This window comes from Saimiri boliviensis, chromosome 8 (assembly GCF_048565385.1).
Source record: "Saimiri boliviensis isolate mSaiBol1 chromosome 8, mSaiBol1.pri, whole genome shotgun sequence".
Taxonomy (NCBI): domain Eukaryota; kingdom Metazoa; phylum Chordata; class Mammalia; order Primates; family Cebidae; genus Saimiri; species Saimiri boliviensis.
In genome coordinates, this window is record NC_133456.1 from 387,309 (window position 1) to 407,275 (window position 19,967).

Below are 19,967 nucleotides of genomic sequence, written 5' to 3' on the forward strand. Positions count from 1 at the left end.
TGGGTTTCAGTTCATCAGTATAAGAAGACTTGCAGAATTAATTTTCACTCCCACCAACAGTATAAATTCCCACCCACAGTTTAAATTAGTTCTGCTGGTCTTATTACACTGGTGATCTGAAGCCAGATATTCTAATGAGCAGACTGTGTGTGCAAGATGGGAGTGTAAATCAGTTCAATCATTGTGGAAGACAATGTGGTGATTCCTCAAAGATGTAAAAATGGAAATACCTTTTGACCCAGCAATCCAATTACTGGGATACCCAAAGGAATGTAAATTATTCTATTATAAAGACAAATGCACACGTATGTTCATTGCGGCACTGTTTACAATAGCAAAGAGCTAGAACTAACCCAAATACCCATCAGTGATAGACTGGATAAAGAAAATGTGGCACATATACATTACGGAATACTATGCAGCTGCAAAAAAGGATGAGTTCACCTCCTTTTATAAAACAGTGCATATCAAAGAAATGGCTGTCTCAAACAAAAAAAATTAGCCAAAGCATCTGTATGTAACTTAATCACATCTTATTCACTCATGTCAGTAAAACTTCTCTCGCTGAGGCCTGACAGTTATGAAGAGAAATGAGCTGCTGTGGTTTTCCCCCATTCTAGCACTCCCACTTGCCTCCAGTACTCTCCACAGCAGAAACCTCTTTTTGAGACTGGGCATATGCAGAAGCACCTGGAAGTGAGGTGACTCAAGTTTTCTTGACTCTAACTTCAAAGTGCCTCAGCAAACTTCCTTCTTGCCTCCCTCCTTGTCCTTCCTCAATCCCTCTTCCTTCACAAAAGGAACCTTTAGATCTGTCGTCCTGATGCTTTTCTTCCTAACAGCTTTTTATGGATAATTGGGATCACTTTTTTCCTTCATATTCCATAGTAGTATACAATGATAATTTCTCTTTTTTTAAGCTCACCTTTTTCCCTGTGGCTACAATCATAGTCAGAAATAAAAGAAAATTAATGTTTTCCCTCCATTCTGTTATTTCTTAAATTGCTGTTTAATGATTCTTTTCCCAGATTTCTCTAGAGGAAGCCCATTCCCTTGCTATTCAGAGCTGTGTCCAAGGACCAGTACCAACATCATCTGAGTTCCCACGAGAAATGCAGAATCCCATACCTGCTGAATCAGAATGTGCATTTTCCAGAAGCTCTTCAACTAAGTCATGATAATTTAGGTGCCATGCTCTACACCGATGTGTTTCCGTATTTGTTTACTCTAATTGGCCTTCTAGAACCTAGCATCAATTTCTTCCCTATCTTGTCCCTGAGGTTAATACTACCTTACAAGGCATAATGTTGATAATGAACTTTGAATCAGGCTAAACCTTCTCTAATTAACTTCCTCTCCATAAATCATACAACACTATTCTTTTTAATTGTGTTAATATTGTCTATATAATACTATCACACAAAGTTACAACATTTTCTATAACACTAAATTATAGTCATACATGGCTGACCATTTATGGTGATGTTCATCTATGGTAGATAAAACACATGTCTGTGTGCCATGGTACCTCAATCCTTAATGCCTCCCCAGCAGAGGATGACAGCAGGAGTAAGAAAAGTTGCTCTGATTCTCTGACACTTTTGGTACTGGAAGCTCATTTTATCTTCTTCCCTGTTTCTAACACCCTGTTCTTCCTACTTCTACAGATCAATTTGACTCTGCTACCCTCCGTTGCATACACCCGAATATCTTTTTCACTTCTTCTATGTACACTCTGCCCTCATTATTCTTTCTCTTTTGTTTATTATCTCTTCCCTCTTTCCTGACTTGCCTCAGGTCTTAGAGTATCTTTAAGTGGAACTAATAACTCAGCTCCTTTAGTGGCACTCTTGATAGAATCAATGGCTGACCCCTGATTAGAGACACACCTTACCACCATTTTACTCCTCCTTTACTTATTATATACTTAATGGGACATTTTGTTTAGCTATTAGAGTGTATTAGTGCTCATATTTTTAAACAATTGTTCATTCAAATGACTTTCTAAATAAAATATGGTTCTTACCATCTTCTTTTCCATTGACTACACCATTTCCTTTTTCATAGGAAGGTCCAGGCAAAGGTTCTGGCAATTTCTTGGGGACACACTGCTAAGGCAATATTAAGAATGAGTTTCCATTTGAAAAATGATAGTGAGTTGCATCAAGAGATTCTTATCAATTTGTACTCTTTTTATGAAACTGTGTGTCACTCTGTCACCCAGGGCTAGAGTGCAGTGGGATGACTGTGGCTCACTGTGGTCTCAACCTCTCGACCTCAAGTAATCTTCCCACCTCAACTTCCTGAATAGTTGAAATTACAGGTGCATACCATGTCAGGCTTCTGCCTCCCCAAGTGTTGAGATAACCAGTGGGTACCACCACGCCCGGCCCTAATCAATTTATTTAAATAAATCTCAACTTAGGCCAGGCATGGTGACTTGCTCCTGTAATCCCAGCTCTTTGCAAGGCCAAGGTGGGTAGATTATTTGAGCTCAGGAGTTCGAGGCCATCCTGGGCAACATAATGAGAATGCATCTCTACAGAAAAATGCAAAACTCAGTCAGGCATGATGTTGTGTGCCTGTAGTCCCAGCTTCTCGGGAGGCTGATGTGAAAGAATCATATGAGCCTGAGAGGTGGAGACAGTAGAGAGTGAATATCATGTCGCTACACTCCAGCTGGGGCAACAGAGCAAGACCCTGTCTCTCCACAAATTTCAATTTACTATTTTAATGCTAATTTGACTTAAAAATAAGAGATGTACATTAAAAACCAAAGCATTTCAGTAGAGGACCTCATCTACACTTTCTAGGTCAGCCTCATCTGTTACCTTCACACAGCCACTGACTCTACTATCCAAGTATGGCAGCCCGAAGAAACATGTTCACAGACAAAACAATAACATGTACATATTTCAACCAGCAACTAGCTTTAAAGTACCTAACTCTACTTTGCAGTCTTGACCAAAAATAAGAGAGCATTTTAAACATACATTTGTATAGTGCTCTAATACATACACTATTGAAATTTTAAAATATTTCCATGTAAATATTTTGATCTTAAAATAAGAAACTTATGATAGAAAACATCCAAATACGTTATGTTGAGGATCAATAGATCATTGTAGAAGCTGCTTCATTTAGGTCAACAAAGCCTTGGAAAACCCTACATAGTTTTGATAACATTTTTACTGAGAGAATAAATGGTTGAATAGAATGATAATGTAGTAACGGAAGTGTATGTTAAGTTTAAATAAAAGCAAGCAAACGGGATAAACCCTGTAACTGTTTTGTTGTTGTTGTTTTGTTTTGAGACAGTCTCACTCTGCAACCCAGGCTGGAGTGTAATGGCGCTACCTCGGCTCCCTCCAACCTCCACCTTCCAGGTTCAAGCAATTCTTTTGCGTCAGTCTTTTGAGTAGTTGGGATTACAGGCATGTGCTACCACACCTGGCTAATTTTTGTATTTTCAGTAGAAATGAGGGTTCACCATTTTGGCCAGGCTGGTCTCCATCTCCTGACTATTATGATCTGCCCACCTCAGCCTTCCAAAGCGCTGGGATGACAGGCATAAGCCACCGTACCTGGCAAAGGGGACATGTTAAAAAAACTATGATGACAAAATTATGGTTTTAAAACATTATCATATTGGTATTAAGAGTCTCTGCTTCGACAACTGGTCCTTCGCAGAAAAATACATATTATTCTATTAGATGAAGTGTTTTATATAAACTCTTTGTGGACAATTTATAAAAGACACAAAAATTTCTTTGTAATACAAATTTTGAGAACATAAATTTAAGTTTATACATTTTCACTATTTATATTTTTAAATCAGATACAGTCTTGTTATGTGGTCCAGAATTTTCTCAAATTCCTGGGCTGCAGTTTTCTTGCCTGAAACTCAAGTAGCTGGGACTACAGGTGTACACCACCACATCCAGCTACATTTCTAAAATGTTCAATATTATATTAGTTTCACTACAGGACTAATAATATAGGCAAAGAAACAAATCTTTCCTAAAAACTATATCCCAAAATAATAAGTGTCCAAGAAAAGAAGCTATATGCTATGGGCTGAACTTTTTTGAACTAAAATATACCAGAAAGATTCCATGATTATTAAAAGTGATTCGATCCATGGAAGACTTATAGAGGCATAAATATTATGAAAGTCACACTACCATGATTTAAAACTCAAAGTATTAATATTTACCCAAATAAATCTTAATGAAATTTTATATTTTTTCTATTGGGGAAAGCATTTCTTACTGTGATTTTCCTGTCATGATGTCTTTTCCAGTTCATTTTTTTTTTAACGCTTACCTGGTCAAAGTATTTGTCAATCTTTTGTTAGTTATCAAAGTTAATTTTTTTAATCAACTAGCCCTATATCTATGTTTTTCTCTGACCAATGTTTCATTACCAACATAAAACAATGACAGGTAACGAATTCTAAAATTTAATAGTAAATTCCATGCAAAACTAGATTCAAACTGAGAAAATCAATTTTACAAGAGACCACTTTACCTTGATAGCAGCAGTCAAGCCTTTGTCTTTTGGTTTCTTGCACGAGTCAACAAACAGGTCATGGAAAACGCTTTAGAGCAAAAATACACAATGAAAATGAGCAAGTTGATTTACTTTAAAATTTTTTTAACTGCCATTTCCTATCCAGCTTCCCCCTCCAAAAAAATAAAAACACAATATGGGGAAAGGTAGCTGTGTGTATATTAAATAATGTTTCTTGATATGATTAAAATATGGCCTCTGTTCTATACATCGATTTTCATTCCCTATTTCTGCTTCCACCTGTCTAAAAATCTGTAAACTATTCTACAAAAACTGACCTTCAGCTCTGTAACAAATACTGACAGCCATTTTATTGCAGAGCCTGACAATCATTTTCCCTCACAAATTATCTGCCCAAAAGTTGAACTTAAAATTCAATTAATAAATGACATAACCGTGTTGCCTAAATGAGAAGATATGTGATGACCTAAAACAAAGTAGGAAGATCCCCTGTCTCTTGTCCATGAGCTATCTCTGGTGAAAAGCCTAATTTGTATCACTTCAAAATGGCATTCTTGATTCCTCATCATGAAAACCACTTAAGAAAGTCCTATTCCTTTCCCTTCTTCTAAAACAATACAGGGAATCCCCTGCAAAATTTGAAATGTGAGAAAGCTGAACGTACAAAAGTCAAATAGCAAAGGTGTATGTTCTGATTCAGAATACTCTTCCAGAAAGATTAAAACATTAACAATTATAAAATTCCATAATTATCACTCTATACGTTCTACCTTATTTGTGTTCACATAAACGAGCAAGGTCTTGAAAATATTCATCAGGACTCAGAAACCCAAAAGGAGAGGCTGCTGGGAAAACAGAGTCCTGGTAGTTGCACCTCTAGTTCCCTAAGTACTATCTCAATATGATTCTTGCCATGGTCTCACACTTCCAGATTTTATTTCTGCAGGGCTTCACGGCAGTCTCCAATCTTTCCATCTTTTGTCTATGAAAGCACAGATTCCTGAAAGGATGACCTCAAATGAACAAGAGTAGAAACCCTCTATATCCCTGCTCCTGAAAAGCAAATTAACTGGAGTCTCCATCACCTTCCACCAGCATAGACACACTACTAAGTACTCAGGTGAACTCCCTGACTAATTGTCAGCCCATCATGCCCTGGACCCAGCCTACATGGATATCAGAAAAACAACTGAATGGGGAAAAGAGGCAGAGGTGAGCAGACATCTGCCCTGAGCCCCAAATCTATGTAGTTCAGCCATCTCCAGCCCCTCTGTACTCAAGAACTCTAAGCCAATGCTCTGCAAGTCAGGGTGGAAGTAGATGATACCACATCTCTATCTGCTGTAGGCACTTTTCCCACTTTCTCAAAAATGTTTTTAGCATCTTTCAGTATAAATCTTCGTTTGTCAGTTTTTGTTAAACAAAGAAAAAGACCAGCAATCTGTGTACATTCTCGTTGAACCTTCTCTTTTAATGTGACTTTGTAGATAATTCCCAACATCTTCTGTTCTTCATCTTTATAATTTATCTTTATGAAACTTGTCATAAATCCCAATATTCTGATATCTTATTGAAGAGTCCACACTCTTATCCAATCCAGTTTTCTCTCTCTTCAAACGTGGCCTTACCCTGCTCATTCCATTCTTATCTGCTTCCATTGGGGTGACTAGCTAATTTCATTCTCATTCTATGTCCTGGGTGCAACAGACTCCATCCCCCTTTGTATTATTAAAACGCAAGTAAATATGCTAAAAAAAAAAAAGAAAAAGAAAAAGAATAAAAGATACTGGGCTTTAAAATGAGTTCAACTCCCGTTTCTGCCAATTCCTGTGTCTACAAAAAAGAAGTATACAAATCTCTTTGAGTCTCAGGTTCTCCATCTAGAGGATCAACTGGCCAGAATGTTCAGCACAGGCAAAATATTAGAGGGTATTTTAATTAGTTCTAAGACTCTTAAAATTCTGTAATTCTATGTGTTTTGTTTTCTGTGTATAGGAAAATTGAGAATGCATAGCAAGCAGAATTTCCTAAACCAATGAAACAATATAAACACCAAGAAGAGCAGAGAAGAAAGTTTTAAAAAATCTAGACAAGATTATAGAAATGTCCTGGAATAAGAAACAAGACTAAAAACACGAGTATTATGGAATCAGGCAGAAATGCTAGGCTAAAGGGATAGCCAAACTGGGAAGTCAAATAATTTCTCTCTAAGATTTGTCCAAACTGGCTTTTATAAAATTTACAGTCCTATGGCCAAAGCTAAGTAAGGTCTGCCCTAAATCCTTTGATGGTAAAAATACACAATAACCTTAAATGAGGATTTTAAGAAATTTATCTCTCATTAATGCAGACATTAATTAAATTAATTAATCTGATTAATCTGATTCAGATGTAAACTTTGGTCCAAGTGCTGCACAGATGTCTGTCCGTCTATGCTGAGGAGCAAGATAAGGGATTTGGAAGCCAGGCAGTCAGACAGTCAAACTGTGGGCCAGAGACTTTGTTAACTTTCAGATCATTTCAGAGCCAATTAATCAACTGCTCGAATCCATACTTGTCTACTTAATAAATGGTGGGATATAGGAAGACAGATGCTGCGATGGCTTTATGAGATGATAAGTGCATAGCACATAAAAGGGTTCTAGCTCAGAATACAACACTCAACAGATATAAGTTTCTTCCATTTATATTTGCTTAGTTAACGTAATGTTGTAAATCTGAATATTCCTACCTGACAGCAGAATCATCAGAGTCCCAAGGATCTATTTAAAAAAAGTAAAATGCATGTTAGAGGAATAATAAATATATACAATAACAAAAGCGTAAGAATGCAAAGTGATGCATGCCTGTAATCTCACGTATTTGAGAGGCTGAGAAAGGAGAATCACTGGAGGGACCCAGAAGATTGAGACCAGTTTGGGAAACATAGCAAGACTCAACCTTCATTAAAAAATCGTGCACAATTGTGTGTGTTTTCAACCTTGTATTTTTTTTGTTGTTGTTTATTTAAAGCCTAAGACAAGACTGATGCTTCATTACAAAGTATTCAAACGGGAGCATACATCGAACTTATTATAAATAACATTAATAACAATTATTGTAGGTAATTAATTCAGAAAGAATTATTTCTCTTTGTATTGATTAAATGCAAATAATACATTTATTAAAATTTGTTATCCTCAAGTGAACTGTAATATACAAGTCATCCTAGCCAGACCCTATATGATTGACAAAAGATTGCACTGTTAGCAGAACAGGTGTGATGAGTGAACAGTGACAAAGCGCATAATTTCTGGACCAAAATATGAGGGGCAGTTAACACAGCATACAGTAGTACCCCTTATCCACCACATTTGTGGAAAAGACACCCTTGACATGTTTTTGTCTGCTGTCACACCACAGCAACAATCATCAACAAGAAGGCTGCTGTGAGCAAACGTGTGGACAGGTTTTCCTAACCAACAAGCAAGCAATCATTTCTGCAGATGACACACACTGAGTGTCCTGTAATTCAGTTCTCACACTCTGTCTGCAGATAGCATCATATTCTGTAAGCAATGGGCTTAGTTCCATGAGACTGCCTCCCTGTATCAGTCCTAATTCTGAAGCTCGAGAACTTCTGACGAGCTGGTTTCAAACTGGGGTTCCCAGGACTCCCTCTTTGGGTTAAACTGAATTACTGGAGTGGCTCAAAGTACTTAAGGAAACACATTTACCAGTTTTCTATGAATGACATTACAAAAGGCACAGATGAAGAGATGCATAGTGCACAGTCTGGGGGAAGTGGCACAAAGGTTCTATGCCCTCTCAGGACACGCCAGCCTCCAGGAACCTTCATGTATTAAGCCATCTGGAGGGTCTCCAAAGCCAATCCCTTTGGTGCTTTATCAATGCATAATTAAGTAGGCATCACTAATTAATCACTGGCCATTGATGACTGACAACCTTCAGCCTTCTCTGCTCCAGAGTTTGCAGACTGAGACAGGAGATCTCAACCCTCTAATAAATCATGTCTTCAGGATAGCGACCAGTTGCTATCCTGAAGCTACCCAGAGACTTCCAGCCACCAATTCTTAGCATATGAAAAGACATCACTTCAGAAATTCTAAGGATTTTTAGACATTGTGCACCAGGAAAGAGTCAGAGATCAAATAGAGGTTTTACATCTCGTTTTGTTTTCTGTGGTTACAGCTAATGATAGCCGACTCTATTCCAGGAATGTTACATTGAAAACCCCTGAAATAAAGAAGTCATAAGTTTTATTGTGCCATTTTCAGAAGCACAATTAAATGTTGAGCTATCCCACTCTATCCAGCCCAGGATGTGAATCATCCTGCAGTGCACCCACACTGCATCTGCTATCCACCTATCAGTGATCAACAAGGTCTCCTCCTGCAACCAGCCATCAAATTCATTAAGGCTGGAAGACTCAGGATCACTTTTAGCCTACAATCTCTTTATTGACCTGGAGTCAGGGGGTAAATAGTGGCCTAACACTACAATACAATGCCTATGTGATTCACCTCACCTCATCTGCTTACATGGGCATAGCTTCGCCTCACATCATCGGAAGAAAACAGATGAAAACCATATGACATATTTAAGGGGTCACATTCAAGTAACTTCTATTGCAGTAGAGTATTATAATTTTCTGTTTTATTTTTGATTATTGTTAATTTCTTGAAGCTTCATCACAGATATGTATATAAAGGAAAAAGTAATGTGTAATTTACTATTTTTTTATTTTTTTATTAATACAAATATTCATACATATTTATGGGATACATATGATAGTTTATTATACTTTGTTATAGAGACTGTGTAATGATCAAGTCAGGGTATTTGGGGTGTCCATCACCTTGAGTATTTATCATCTCTATGTGATGGAAATATTTTTTTTATTGCATTTTAGGTTTCGGGGTACATGTGAAGAACATGCAAGATTGTTGCATAGTACACACATGGCAGTGTAGTTTGCTGCCTTCCTTCCCCTCACCTGTATCTGTCATTTCTCCCCATGCTATCTCTTCCCACCTCCCCACCCCCCCGTCCCTCCCATATTTCCCCCCAATGGACCCCAGTGTGTGGTGCTCCCCTCCCTGTGTCCACGTGTTCTCATTGTTCAACACCCGCCTATGAGTGAGAACATGTGGTGTTTGAGTTTCTGCTCATGTCAGTTTGCTGAGAATGATGGTTTCCAGGTTCATCCATGTCCCTACAAAGGACACTAATTCATCGTTTTTGATGGCTGCGTAATATTCCATGGTGTAGATGTACCACATTTTCCCTATCCAGTCTGTCATCGATGGGCATTTGGGTTGGTTCCAGGTCTTTGCTATTGTAAACAGTGCTGCAATGAACATTCGTGTGCATGTGTCCTTATAGTAGAATGTTTTATAATCCTTTGGATATATACCCAGTAATGGGATTGCTGGGTCAAATGGGATTTCTATTTTTAGGTCCTTGAGGAATCGCCACACTGTCTTCCACAATGGTTGAATTAATTTACATTCCCACCAACAGTGTAAAAGTGTTCCTATTTCTCTGCATCCTCTCCAGCATCTGTTGTCTTCAGATTTTTTAATGATCGCCATTCTAACTGGTGTGAGATGGTATCTCAATGTGGTTTTGATTTGCATTTCTCTGATGACCAGTGATGATGAGCATTTTTTCGTATGTATGCTGGCCTCCAGTATGTCTTCTTTTGTAAAGTGTCTGTTCATATCCTTCGCCCATTTTTGAATGGGCTTGTTTGTTTTTTTCTTGTAGATCTGCTTTAGTTCTTTGTAAATTCTGGATATCAGCCCCTTTTCAGATGGGTAGGCTGCAAAAATTTTTTCCCATTCTGTTGGTTGCCGATTCACTCTACTGACTGTTTCTTTTGCCATGCAGAAGCTGTGGAGTTTGATTAGGTTCCATTTGTCTATTTTGGCTTTTGTTGCCATTGCTTTTGGTCTTTTGGTCATGAAGTCCTTGCCTACGTCTATGTCCTGAATGGTTTTGCCTAGATTTTCTTCTGGGTTTTTAAGGTGTTAGGTCTGATGTTTAAGTCTTTAATCCATCTGGAGTTAATCTTGGTGTAAGGTGTCAGGAAGGGGTCCTGTTTCTGCTTTCTGCACATGGCTAGCCAGTTTTCCCAACACCATTTATTAAACAGGGAATCCTTTCCCCATTGCTTGTTTTTGTCAGGTTCGTCAAAGATCGGATGGTTGTAGATATGTTGTATTTCCTCTGAGACTTCTGTTATGTTCCATTGGTCTATATCTCTGTTTTGGTACCAGTACCGTGCTGTTTTGATTACCGTAGCCTTGTAGTATAGTTTGAAGTCCAGTAGTGTGATGCCTCCTGCTTTGTTCTTTTTGCTTAGAATTGACTTGGCTATGCGGGCTCTCTTTTGGTTCCATATGAAATTTAAGGTGGTTTTTCCAGTTCTGTGAAGAAGGTCATTGGTAGCTTGATGGGAATAGCGTTGAATTTGTAAATTACTTTGGGCAGTATGGCCATTTTCACGATGTTGATTCTTCCTAACCATGAACATGGAATGTTTCTCCATCTGTTTGTGTCCTCTCTTATTTCGTTGAGCAGTGGCTTGTAGTTCTCCTTGAAGAGGTCCTTTACGTTCCTTGTTAGTTGTATTCCTAGGTATTTTATTCTCTTTGTAGCAATTGTGAATGGCAGTTCGTTCTTGATTTGGCTTTCTTTAAGTCTGTTACTGGTATATAGGAATGCTTGTGATTTTTGCACGTTGATTTTGTATCCTGAGACTGTGCTGAAGTTGTTTATCAGTTTCAGGAGATTTTGGGCTGAGACGATGGGGTCTTCTAGATATACAATCATGTCATCTGCAAATAGAGACAATTAGATTTCCTCCTTTCCTATTTGAATACCTTTCATTTCTTTTTCTTGCCTGATTGCTCTGGCTAGAACTTCCAGTACTATATTGAATAGGAGTGGTGAGAGAGGGCATCCTTGTCTAGTGCCAGATTTCAAAGGGAATGCTTCCAGTTTTTGCCCATTCAGTATGATATTGGCTGTTGGTTTGTCGTAAATAGTGTTTATTATTTTGAGATATGTTCGGTCAATACCTAATTTATTGAGGCTTTTTAGCATAAAGGGCTTTTGAATTTTGTCAAAGGCCATCTCTGCATCAATTGAGATAATCATGTGGTTTTTGTCTTTGGTTCTGTTCATGTGGTGAATTACGTTTATGGACTTGCATATGTTGAACCAGCCTTGCATCCCTGGGATGAATCCTACTTGATCATGGTGGATGAGGTTTTTGATATGCTGTTGCAATCAGCTTGCCAGTATTTATTGAAGATTTTTGCATCCATGTTCATCATGGATATTGGCCTGAAGTTTTCTTTTCTTGTTGAGTCTCTGCCGGGTTTTGGTATCAGGATGATGTTTGTCTCATAAAATGATTTGGGAAGGATTCCTTCTTTTTGGATTGTCTGGAATAGTTTCAGAAGGAATGGTACCAGCTCCTCTTTGTATGTCTGGTAGAATTCGGCTGTGAACCCATCTGGACCTGGGCTTTTTTTGGGTGGTAGGCTCTTAATTGCTGCCTCGACTTCAGACCTTGTTTTTGATCTATTCAGGGTTTCGACTTCTTCTGGGTTTAGGCTTGGGAGGATGCAGGTGTCCAGGAATTTATCCATTTCTTCCAGGTTTACTAGTTTATGTGCATAGACTTATTTGTAATAATCTCTGATGATGGTTTGGATTTCTGTGGAATCTGTGGTGATATCCCCTTTATCGTTTTTTGTTGCATCAATTTGGTTATTCTCTCTTTTCTTTTTTATTAATCTGGCTAGTGGTCTGTCTATTTTGTTGATCTTTACGAAAAAACAGCTCCTGGATTTATTGATTTTTTGAAGAGTTTTTTGTGTCTCTATTTCCTTCGGTTCTGCTCTGATCTTAGTTATTTCCTGTCTTTTGCTAGGTTTTGAGATATGTCGTTCTTGCTCCTCTAGCTCTTTCAATTTTGATGATAGGGTGTCAATTTTAGAACTCTCCTTTCTTCTCATGTGGGCACTCATTGCCATATATTTTCCTCTAGAGACTGCTTTAAATATGTCCCAGAGATTCTGCTATGTTGTGTCTTTGTTCTCATTGGTTTCGAAGAACATCTTTATTTCTGCCTTCATTTCATTGTTTATCCAGTCAACATTCAAGAGCAACTTGTTCAATTTCCATGAAGCTGTGTGGTTCTAAGTTAGTTTCTGCATTCTGAGCTCTAACTCGATTGCACTGTGGTCTGCGAGACTGTTTGTTATGATTTCCGTTCTTTTGCATTTGCTGAGGAGTGATTTATTGCCAATTATGTGGTCAATTTTAGAGTAGGTGTGATGTGGTCTGAGTTCAGGTCCTGGATATCCTTGTTGATTTTCTGTCTGGTTGATCTAATATTGACAATGGGGTGTTAAAGTCTCCCACTATTATTGTGTGGGAGTCTAAGTCTCTTTGTAAGCATTAAGAACTTGCTTTATGTATCTGGGTGCTCTTGTATTGGGTGCGTATATATTTAGGATCGTTAGCTCTTCTTGTTGCAGTGATCCTTTTACCATTATGTAATGTCCTTCTTTGTCTCTTTTGATCTTTGTTGCTTTAAAGTCTATTTCATCAGAGATGAGAATTGCAACTCCTGCTTTTTTTTGCTCTCCATTTGCTTGGTAGATCTTCCTCCATCCCTTTATTTTGAGCCTTTGTGTATCCTTGCATGTAAGATGGGTTTCCTGGATACAGCACACTGATGGGTTTTGGCTTTTTATCCAATTTGCCAGTCTGTGTCTTTTGATTGGGGCGTTTAGTCCATTGACATTTAGGGATAGTATTGTTATGTGTGAATTTGATACTGTCATTTTGATGCTACCTGGCTGTTTTGTTGGTTAGGTGATGCAGATTCTTGATTGTGTTGATGCTCTTTTGCCATTTGGTATGTTTTTGGAGTGGCTGGTACTGGTTCTTCCTTTATATGTGTAGAGCCTCTTTCAGGAGTTCTTGTAGAGCAGGTTTGGTGGTGATGAAATCTCTGAGTGCTTGCTTGTTCTCAAAGGATTTTATCTTTCCTTCACTTAAGAAGCTTCGTTTGGCTGGATAGGAGCTTCTGGGTTGAAAGTTCTTTTCTTTAAGGATGTTGAATATTGGCCCCCAATCTCTTCTGGCTTGTAGGGTTTCTGCTGAGAGATCTGCTGTGAGTCTAATGGGCTTCCCTTTGTGGGTAACCCGACCTTTCTCTCTGGCTGCCCTTAGCATTTTCTCTTTCATTTCAACCCTGGTGAATCTGACGATTATGTGCCTTGGGGTTGCTCTTCTTGAGGAATATCTTTATGGTGTTCTCTGTATTTCCTGGATTTGAATATTGGCCTGCCTTGCTAGGTTGGGGAAGTTTTCCTGGATAATATCCTGAAGAGTATTTTCCAGCTTGGATTCATTCTCTTCATCACATTCAAGTACACCTATCAAATGTAGATTAGGTCTTTTCACATAGTCCCACATTTCTTGAATATTTTGTTCATTCCTTTTTGCACTTTTTTCTCTGTTCTTGCCTTCTCTTTTTATTTCATTGAGTTGATTTTCGACCTCTGATATCCTTTCTTCTGCTTGGTCAATTCGGCTGTTGAAGCTTGTGCATGTTTCGTGAAGTTCTTGTGTTGTGTTTTTCAGCTCCATCAATTCATTTATATTCCTCCCTATGTTGTCCATTCTCATTAGCATTTTGTCCCTTCTTTTTTCAAGGTTCCTAGTTTCTTTGCATTGGGTTAGAACATGTTCTTTTAGCTCACTGTAGTTTCATACTACCCACCTTCTGAAGTCTGATTCTGTCATTTCATCATACTCCTTCTCCATCTGGTCTGGTTCCCTTGCTGGTGAGGAGTTGTGATCCCTTTTAGGAGGAGAGGTGTTCTGGTTTCAGAAGTTTTCATCCTTTTTGCGCTGGTTTCTTCCCATTTTTGTGGGTTTATCCACCTGTTGTCTTTGTAGTTACTGTCTTTCAGATTGGGTCTCTGAGTGAGCTTCTAGTTTGTGGATGCTGAAGTTACTTCTTCTTCTTCTTTTTTTTTTAAGCTTTCCTTCTAACAGTCTGGCCCCTCTGCTGTAGGACTGCTGAGGTCCTCTCTGGGCCCTGCTTGCCTGGGGATCACCTGCAGCAGCTGCAGAACAGTAAGGGTTGCTACCTGTTTCCTCTTCCGCTATCTTTGTCCCAGAATGATGCTCGCCAACTGTCAGGCCGTTCTCTCCTTTATGAGGTGAGTCTTTTGGATCTATGAGGGTCAGGGAGCTACTTGAGGAGACAGTCTATCTTTTATTGGGGCTTAAGTCCTGAGCTGTGAGCTCTGTTGTTCATTCAGAGCTGATGGGCAGGTACGTTTAGGACTGCTGCAGCTGAACTCATAAACTGCTTTTTGTTCCCAGGTGCTGTGTCCCGGGGAGTTAGGGCTTTATGAGTTTCTGTTTTGCCACTGCCCTTTTTATTTTTCTTTCAGGTCTGCCCCGCCCAGCTAGCAGCCCACCTAGCCACTGTCTGCCTGCAAAGGCTTTGCTGAGCTGCTGTGGGCTCTGCCCAGCTGCTGTGTGCTCTTCCCTGCAGTACTGTTTATATAGGCATAGTTAGAACTGTCTCGGCAATGGTGGCCCCGCCTCTATTATGGCGGACTCTCTCTGTTGTGACAGGTTCCCTCAGCAACGGCCGCCTGCCTCCTTAGTGGTGGAGAGTCTCAGTAATGGCGGACGCCCCTCCCCTACAGAGCCGGACTGTCCTGGGTTCAGCTGTGCTTGCTGTGAAAAGCTCAACCCAGAGCATTTCCAATTATTGTTTTTGTTTTCGTTGTTGTTGTTGTTGTTGGGGGTGGGGGACTGGGACCAACCGAGCCTGATCACCTGGCTCCCTGACTCAGTCTTTTCTTTTAAGTTGAACGACCCCGCGTTCCAGTCGCTTGTGGAAAAGGCGCCGGGATCTCCCGTGCTGTGACTCACGGAGTCGGCTCGAACTGCGGCGCCAGCTCCTGGCGGATTTTTTGTCTAGGAATCTCCTAGCCTGGCTTGCTATTTCAGATGGATGGACAACTCTGCCCTCTCAGGGCTTGCCAGCTAAGAGGGCTCCCAGACCAGTGGCTTTTGTAAGGAGAACCACCGCAACAGGGCGTGGTCAAAGCAGCTGCGTGGGCCGAATCAGCCCCACGGGGGCCAAGACAGCCGCACCAGCCGGAACAGCGGTGCTGGCAACCCCTCTGCCTGAGTATCTCCTGGTCTATGGGCGATAAAAATTCGTCTGAAAATGCGGCGTCCACTCACCCTCAGCACTTTCACTGGGAGCTGAAGTCCTGAGCTGTTCTCAGTTGGCCATCTTCCCAGCATTCCCGATGTACTACTATTTATGGTTTCAGGCATCCATGGGGGTTTGGAATGTATCTACCAGAGGTCAGGGGGAGCGACTGCACTTATTTTGTTGAACACAACAGATCCACTCTGGCTCTTCAGTTAAAACTCTTAGTTTAGGATAAAACACCCTCACTTTATCACCAGAAGCCAGCAAAACATAAAAATTAGAGCAGAAAGAGGGAGCCTTGCAAAGACTGCCAGTGGAGAAGAGCTCAAGAGAGATTAGTTTGTTACTCCTGGTGGTAATACTCTTGGGGAAGGTGCTGGTTGGTTTACTCAGAGCCACGTGCTCAGCCCTACGCATAACAAATTCACCTGCCATTTTAAGCCCCATAGAAAAAAACCCTGGAAAGATCACTGCCTAAAGAGCTTATCCACTCAGAACCACACTTCAGAACAAGACGCTGTCTCAAAATTACAAATAAAAAAACAAACAGAAGCTAATTTTTCTCATGGAAAAATAAGCCTAGTTGCACACTAGGTCTGAAGACTACACAAGGCCATGTGGCATTACAGAAATGTATTTATAAAGTTATATTTCTGGTTTCTGTATAAATAAAACTATTAAATTTAAACTTTCTAAGTCAAGAAGAAGACCAAAAAATGCAAAAGTGCAACTTGAAAGGTCATTTTATCATCAAAAACTAATCATCACTGGACATTCCCAATCTATACATATTGTTCAAAACATTGGTTCTGAATTTTGTTCTGAGTGTACCTGGCATTCCAGTTTCATTCAAGTATGTCCAAGAGGTTATAAAAGACAATGTCATTTGCTATCTTTAGTGTTTTTTCAAGAACAGTAAAGTTCTTCAGAGACATGAATTGTCATAATTTCATAGGCTAAAGGCTCATAAGTCATAATTCTAAGGGAGTTTATAAAATATGGTGGTACATGCTTGCATTCTGAACTTTTCAGCTTTATATCTCATATAGTACATATTCACAGATACAAACTGATTAAACAAAAGCCCTTTTGATTCTGAAATTGTTTTGTTTATTTATTTTGCTTTTCTCATTTATCAGCAACAGGAGAGTCTAATTAAATGTAGTAGAGTGCTACAAGCAAATACAGTAAAAAGTATAAAATTAATTAAATCAGAGCTTATCATATCAATGTGCATACATCTGAAAAATATGATACAAAGTACACCACAGAATGCAGCAGAAAGGTTTGTAAAGTTTATAACCACTCACATACCATTTTAGGACACAAATTAAAATTCTGCATATTGTGTCTGAGCATCTCAAAACAATTAAAGATTTCAAAAGGACATTGAAGTGAACAACCAATTCATGATATTAGTGGCTTCTATGCAATGATGCTTTAAAAACTTTAACACCAAAAATTATCAAAATCACTATTTTAAAAGACTGTGTCTATCAGTTATGAATGAAAGATTACTTTCCTCACTTTTAGTAGTAAAAAAATGCCACAAAGCAACACATACACACATATCCCCCCCACCCCGCCCCACACACAAACGTACTGAGTCTGCTCATCAGAATATCGAATGTGCTTCAGATCATCAATATAATAAGACTAGCAGAATTAATTTTCACTCCCACCAACAGTATAAATTCCCACCCACAGTTTAAATTAGTTCTGCTGGTCTTATTACACTGGTGATCTGAAGTCAGTCAGACGTTCTAATGAGCAGACTGTGTGTGCAAGATGGGAGTGTAAATTACTTCAATCATTGTGGAAGACAATGTGGTGCTTCCTCAAGGATCTAAAAATAGAAATACCATTTGACCCAGCAATCCCATTATTGGGATACCCAAAGGATGTAAATTGTTCTATTATAAAGACAAATGCACACGTATGTTCATTGCGGCACTGTTTACAATAGCAAAGACCCAGAACTAACCCAAATCCCCATCAGTGATAGACTGGATAAAGAAAATGTGGCACATATACATTATGGAATAGTATGCAGCTATAAAAAAGGATGAGTTCACGTCCTTTTATAAAACAGTGCATATCAAGGAAATGGCTGTCTTAAACAAAAAAAAAATTAATAGAAGCATCTGTATGCAACTTAATCACATCTTATCCTCTCATGTCAGTAAAAATTCTCTCGCTTAGGCCTGACAGTTATGAAGAGAAATGAGCTGCTGTGGTTTTCCCCCATTCTAGCACTCCCACCTGCCTCCAGTACTCTCCACAGCAGAAACCTCTTTTTGAGACTGGGCATATGCAGAAGCACCTGGAAGTGAGGTGACTCACGTTTTCTTGACTCTAACTTCAAAGTGCCACAGCAAACTTCCTTCTTGCCTCCCTCCTTGTCCTTCCTCAATCCCTCTTCCTTTGCAAAAGGAACCTTTAGATCTGTCGTCCTGATGCTTTTCCTCCTAACAGCTTTTTATGGATTATTGGGACCACTTTTTTCCTTCATATTCCACAGTAGTATAAAACGATATTTTCTCTTTTCTAAATCTGATCTTTTTCCCTGTGGCTACAGTCACAGTCAGAAATAAAAAGAAATTAATGATTTGCCATCATTCTGTTATCTTTCAAATTGCTGTTTAATGGGTTTTTTTTTCTCCAGATTTCTCTAGAGGAAGCCCATTCCCTTGCTATTCAGAGCTGTGTACAAGGACCAGCACCAACATTATCTGAGTTCCCATGAGAAATGCAGAATCCCATACCTGCTGAATCAGAATGTGCATTTTCCAGAAGCTCTTCAACTAAGTCATGATAATTTAGGTGCCATGCTCTACACTGATGTGTTTCCATATTTGTTTACTCTAACTGGCCTTCTAGAACCTAGCATCAATTTCTTCCCTATCTTGTCCCTGAGTTTAATAGTACCTTACAAGGCATAATGTTGTTAATGAACTTTGAACCAGGCTAAACCTTCTCTAATTAACTTCCTCTCCATAAATCATACAACACTATTCTTTTCAATTGTGTTAATATTGTCTATATGATACTATCTTATAAAGCTACAACATTTTCTATAACACTAAATTATAGCCATACATGGCTGACCATTTATGGTGATGTTCATCTGTGGTAGATAAAACACAGGTCTGTGTGACGCAGTACCTCAATCCTTAATGCCTCCCCAGTAGAGGATGACAGCAGGAGTAGGAAAATGTTGTTCTGATGCTGTGACACTTTTGGTACTGGAAGCTCACTTTATCTTATTCCCTGTTTCTAACACCCTGTTCTTCCTACTTCTACAGATCAATCTGACTCTGCTACGCTCCGTTGCATACACCCGCATATCTTTTTTACCTCTTCTATGTACACTCTGCCCTCCTCATTCTTTCTCTTTGGCTTATTATCTCTTCCCTCTTTCCTGACTTGCCTCAGGTCTTAGAGTATCTTTAAGTGGAACTAACAAGTCTGCTTCTTTAGCAGCACTCTCGATAGAATCAATTGCTGACCCCTGATTAGAGACACAACTTACCACCATTTTACTCCTCCTTTACCTATTATATGCTTAATAGGGCATTTTGTTTAGCTATTAGAGTGTATTAGTGCTCATATTTTTAAAGAATCAATCAAATGACTTTTAAAATAAAATATGGTTCTTACCATCTTCTTCTCCATTGACTACACCATTTCCTTTTTCATAGGAAGGTCCAGGCAAAGGTTCTGGCAATTTCTTGGGGACACACTGCTAAGGCAATATTAAGAATGAGTTTCCATTTGAAAAATGATAGTGAGTTGCATCAAGAGTTTCTTACCAATTTGTACTCTTTTTATGAAACTGGGTGTCACTCTGTCACCCAGGGCTAGAATGCAGTGGCATGATGGTGGCTCACTGTGGTCTCAACCTCCCAACCTGAAGCAATCTTCCCACCTCAACTTCCTGAGTAGCTGAAACTACAGGTACATACCATGTCAGGCTAATGTTTTTATGTTATTTGTGTAGACAGGACCTCACGGTATTGCTCAGGCTGGTCTAAAACTCCAGGGCTCAAGTAATCCTTCTATTTCTGCCTCCCAAAGTGTAGAGATAACCAGCAGGTACCACCTTGCCCAGCCCAATCAATTTATTTAAATAAACCTCAACTTAGGCCAGGCATGGTGACTT

General features: G+C 39.2%; 1 protein-coding gene across 1 annotated transcript in view; it reads right to left on the reverse strand.

The window, feature by feature from the left end:
- LOC141585304 (uncharacterized) overlaps positions 1-19,967 on the reverse strand; it is a 125,130-nt gene that overhangs the window by 36,745 nt on the left and 68,418 nt on the right. The window contains exons 19-22 of the mRNA XM_074403517.1: positions 19,466-19,550; positions 7,265-7,295; positions 4,531-4,600; positions 2,027-2,108 (exon numbers count right to left, since the gene is read on the reverse strand). Of these exons, the coding sequence (XP_074259618.1) occupies positions 2,027-2,108; positions 4,531-4,600; positions 7,265-7,295; positions 19,466-19,550 (268 nt within the window). The remainder of the gene's footprint in view (positions 1-2,026; positions 2,109-4,530; positions 4,601-7,264; positions 7,296-19,465; positions 19,551-19,967) is intronic.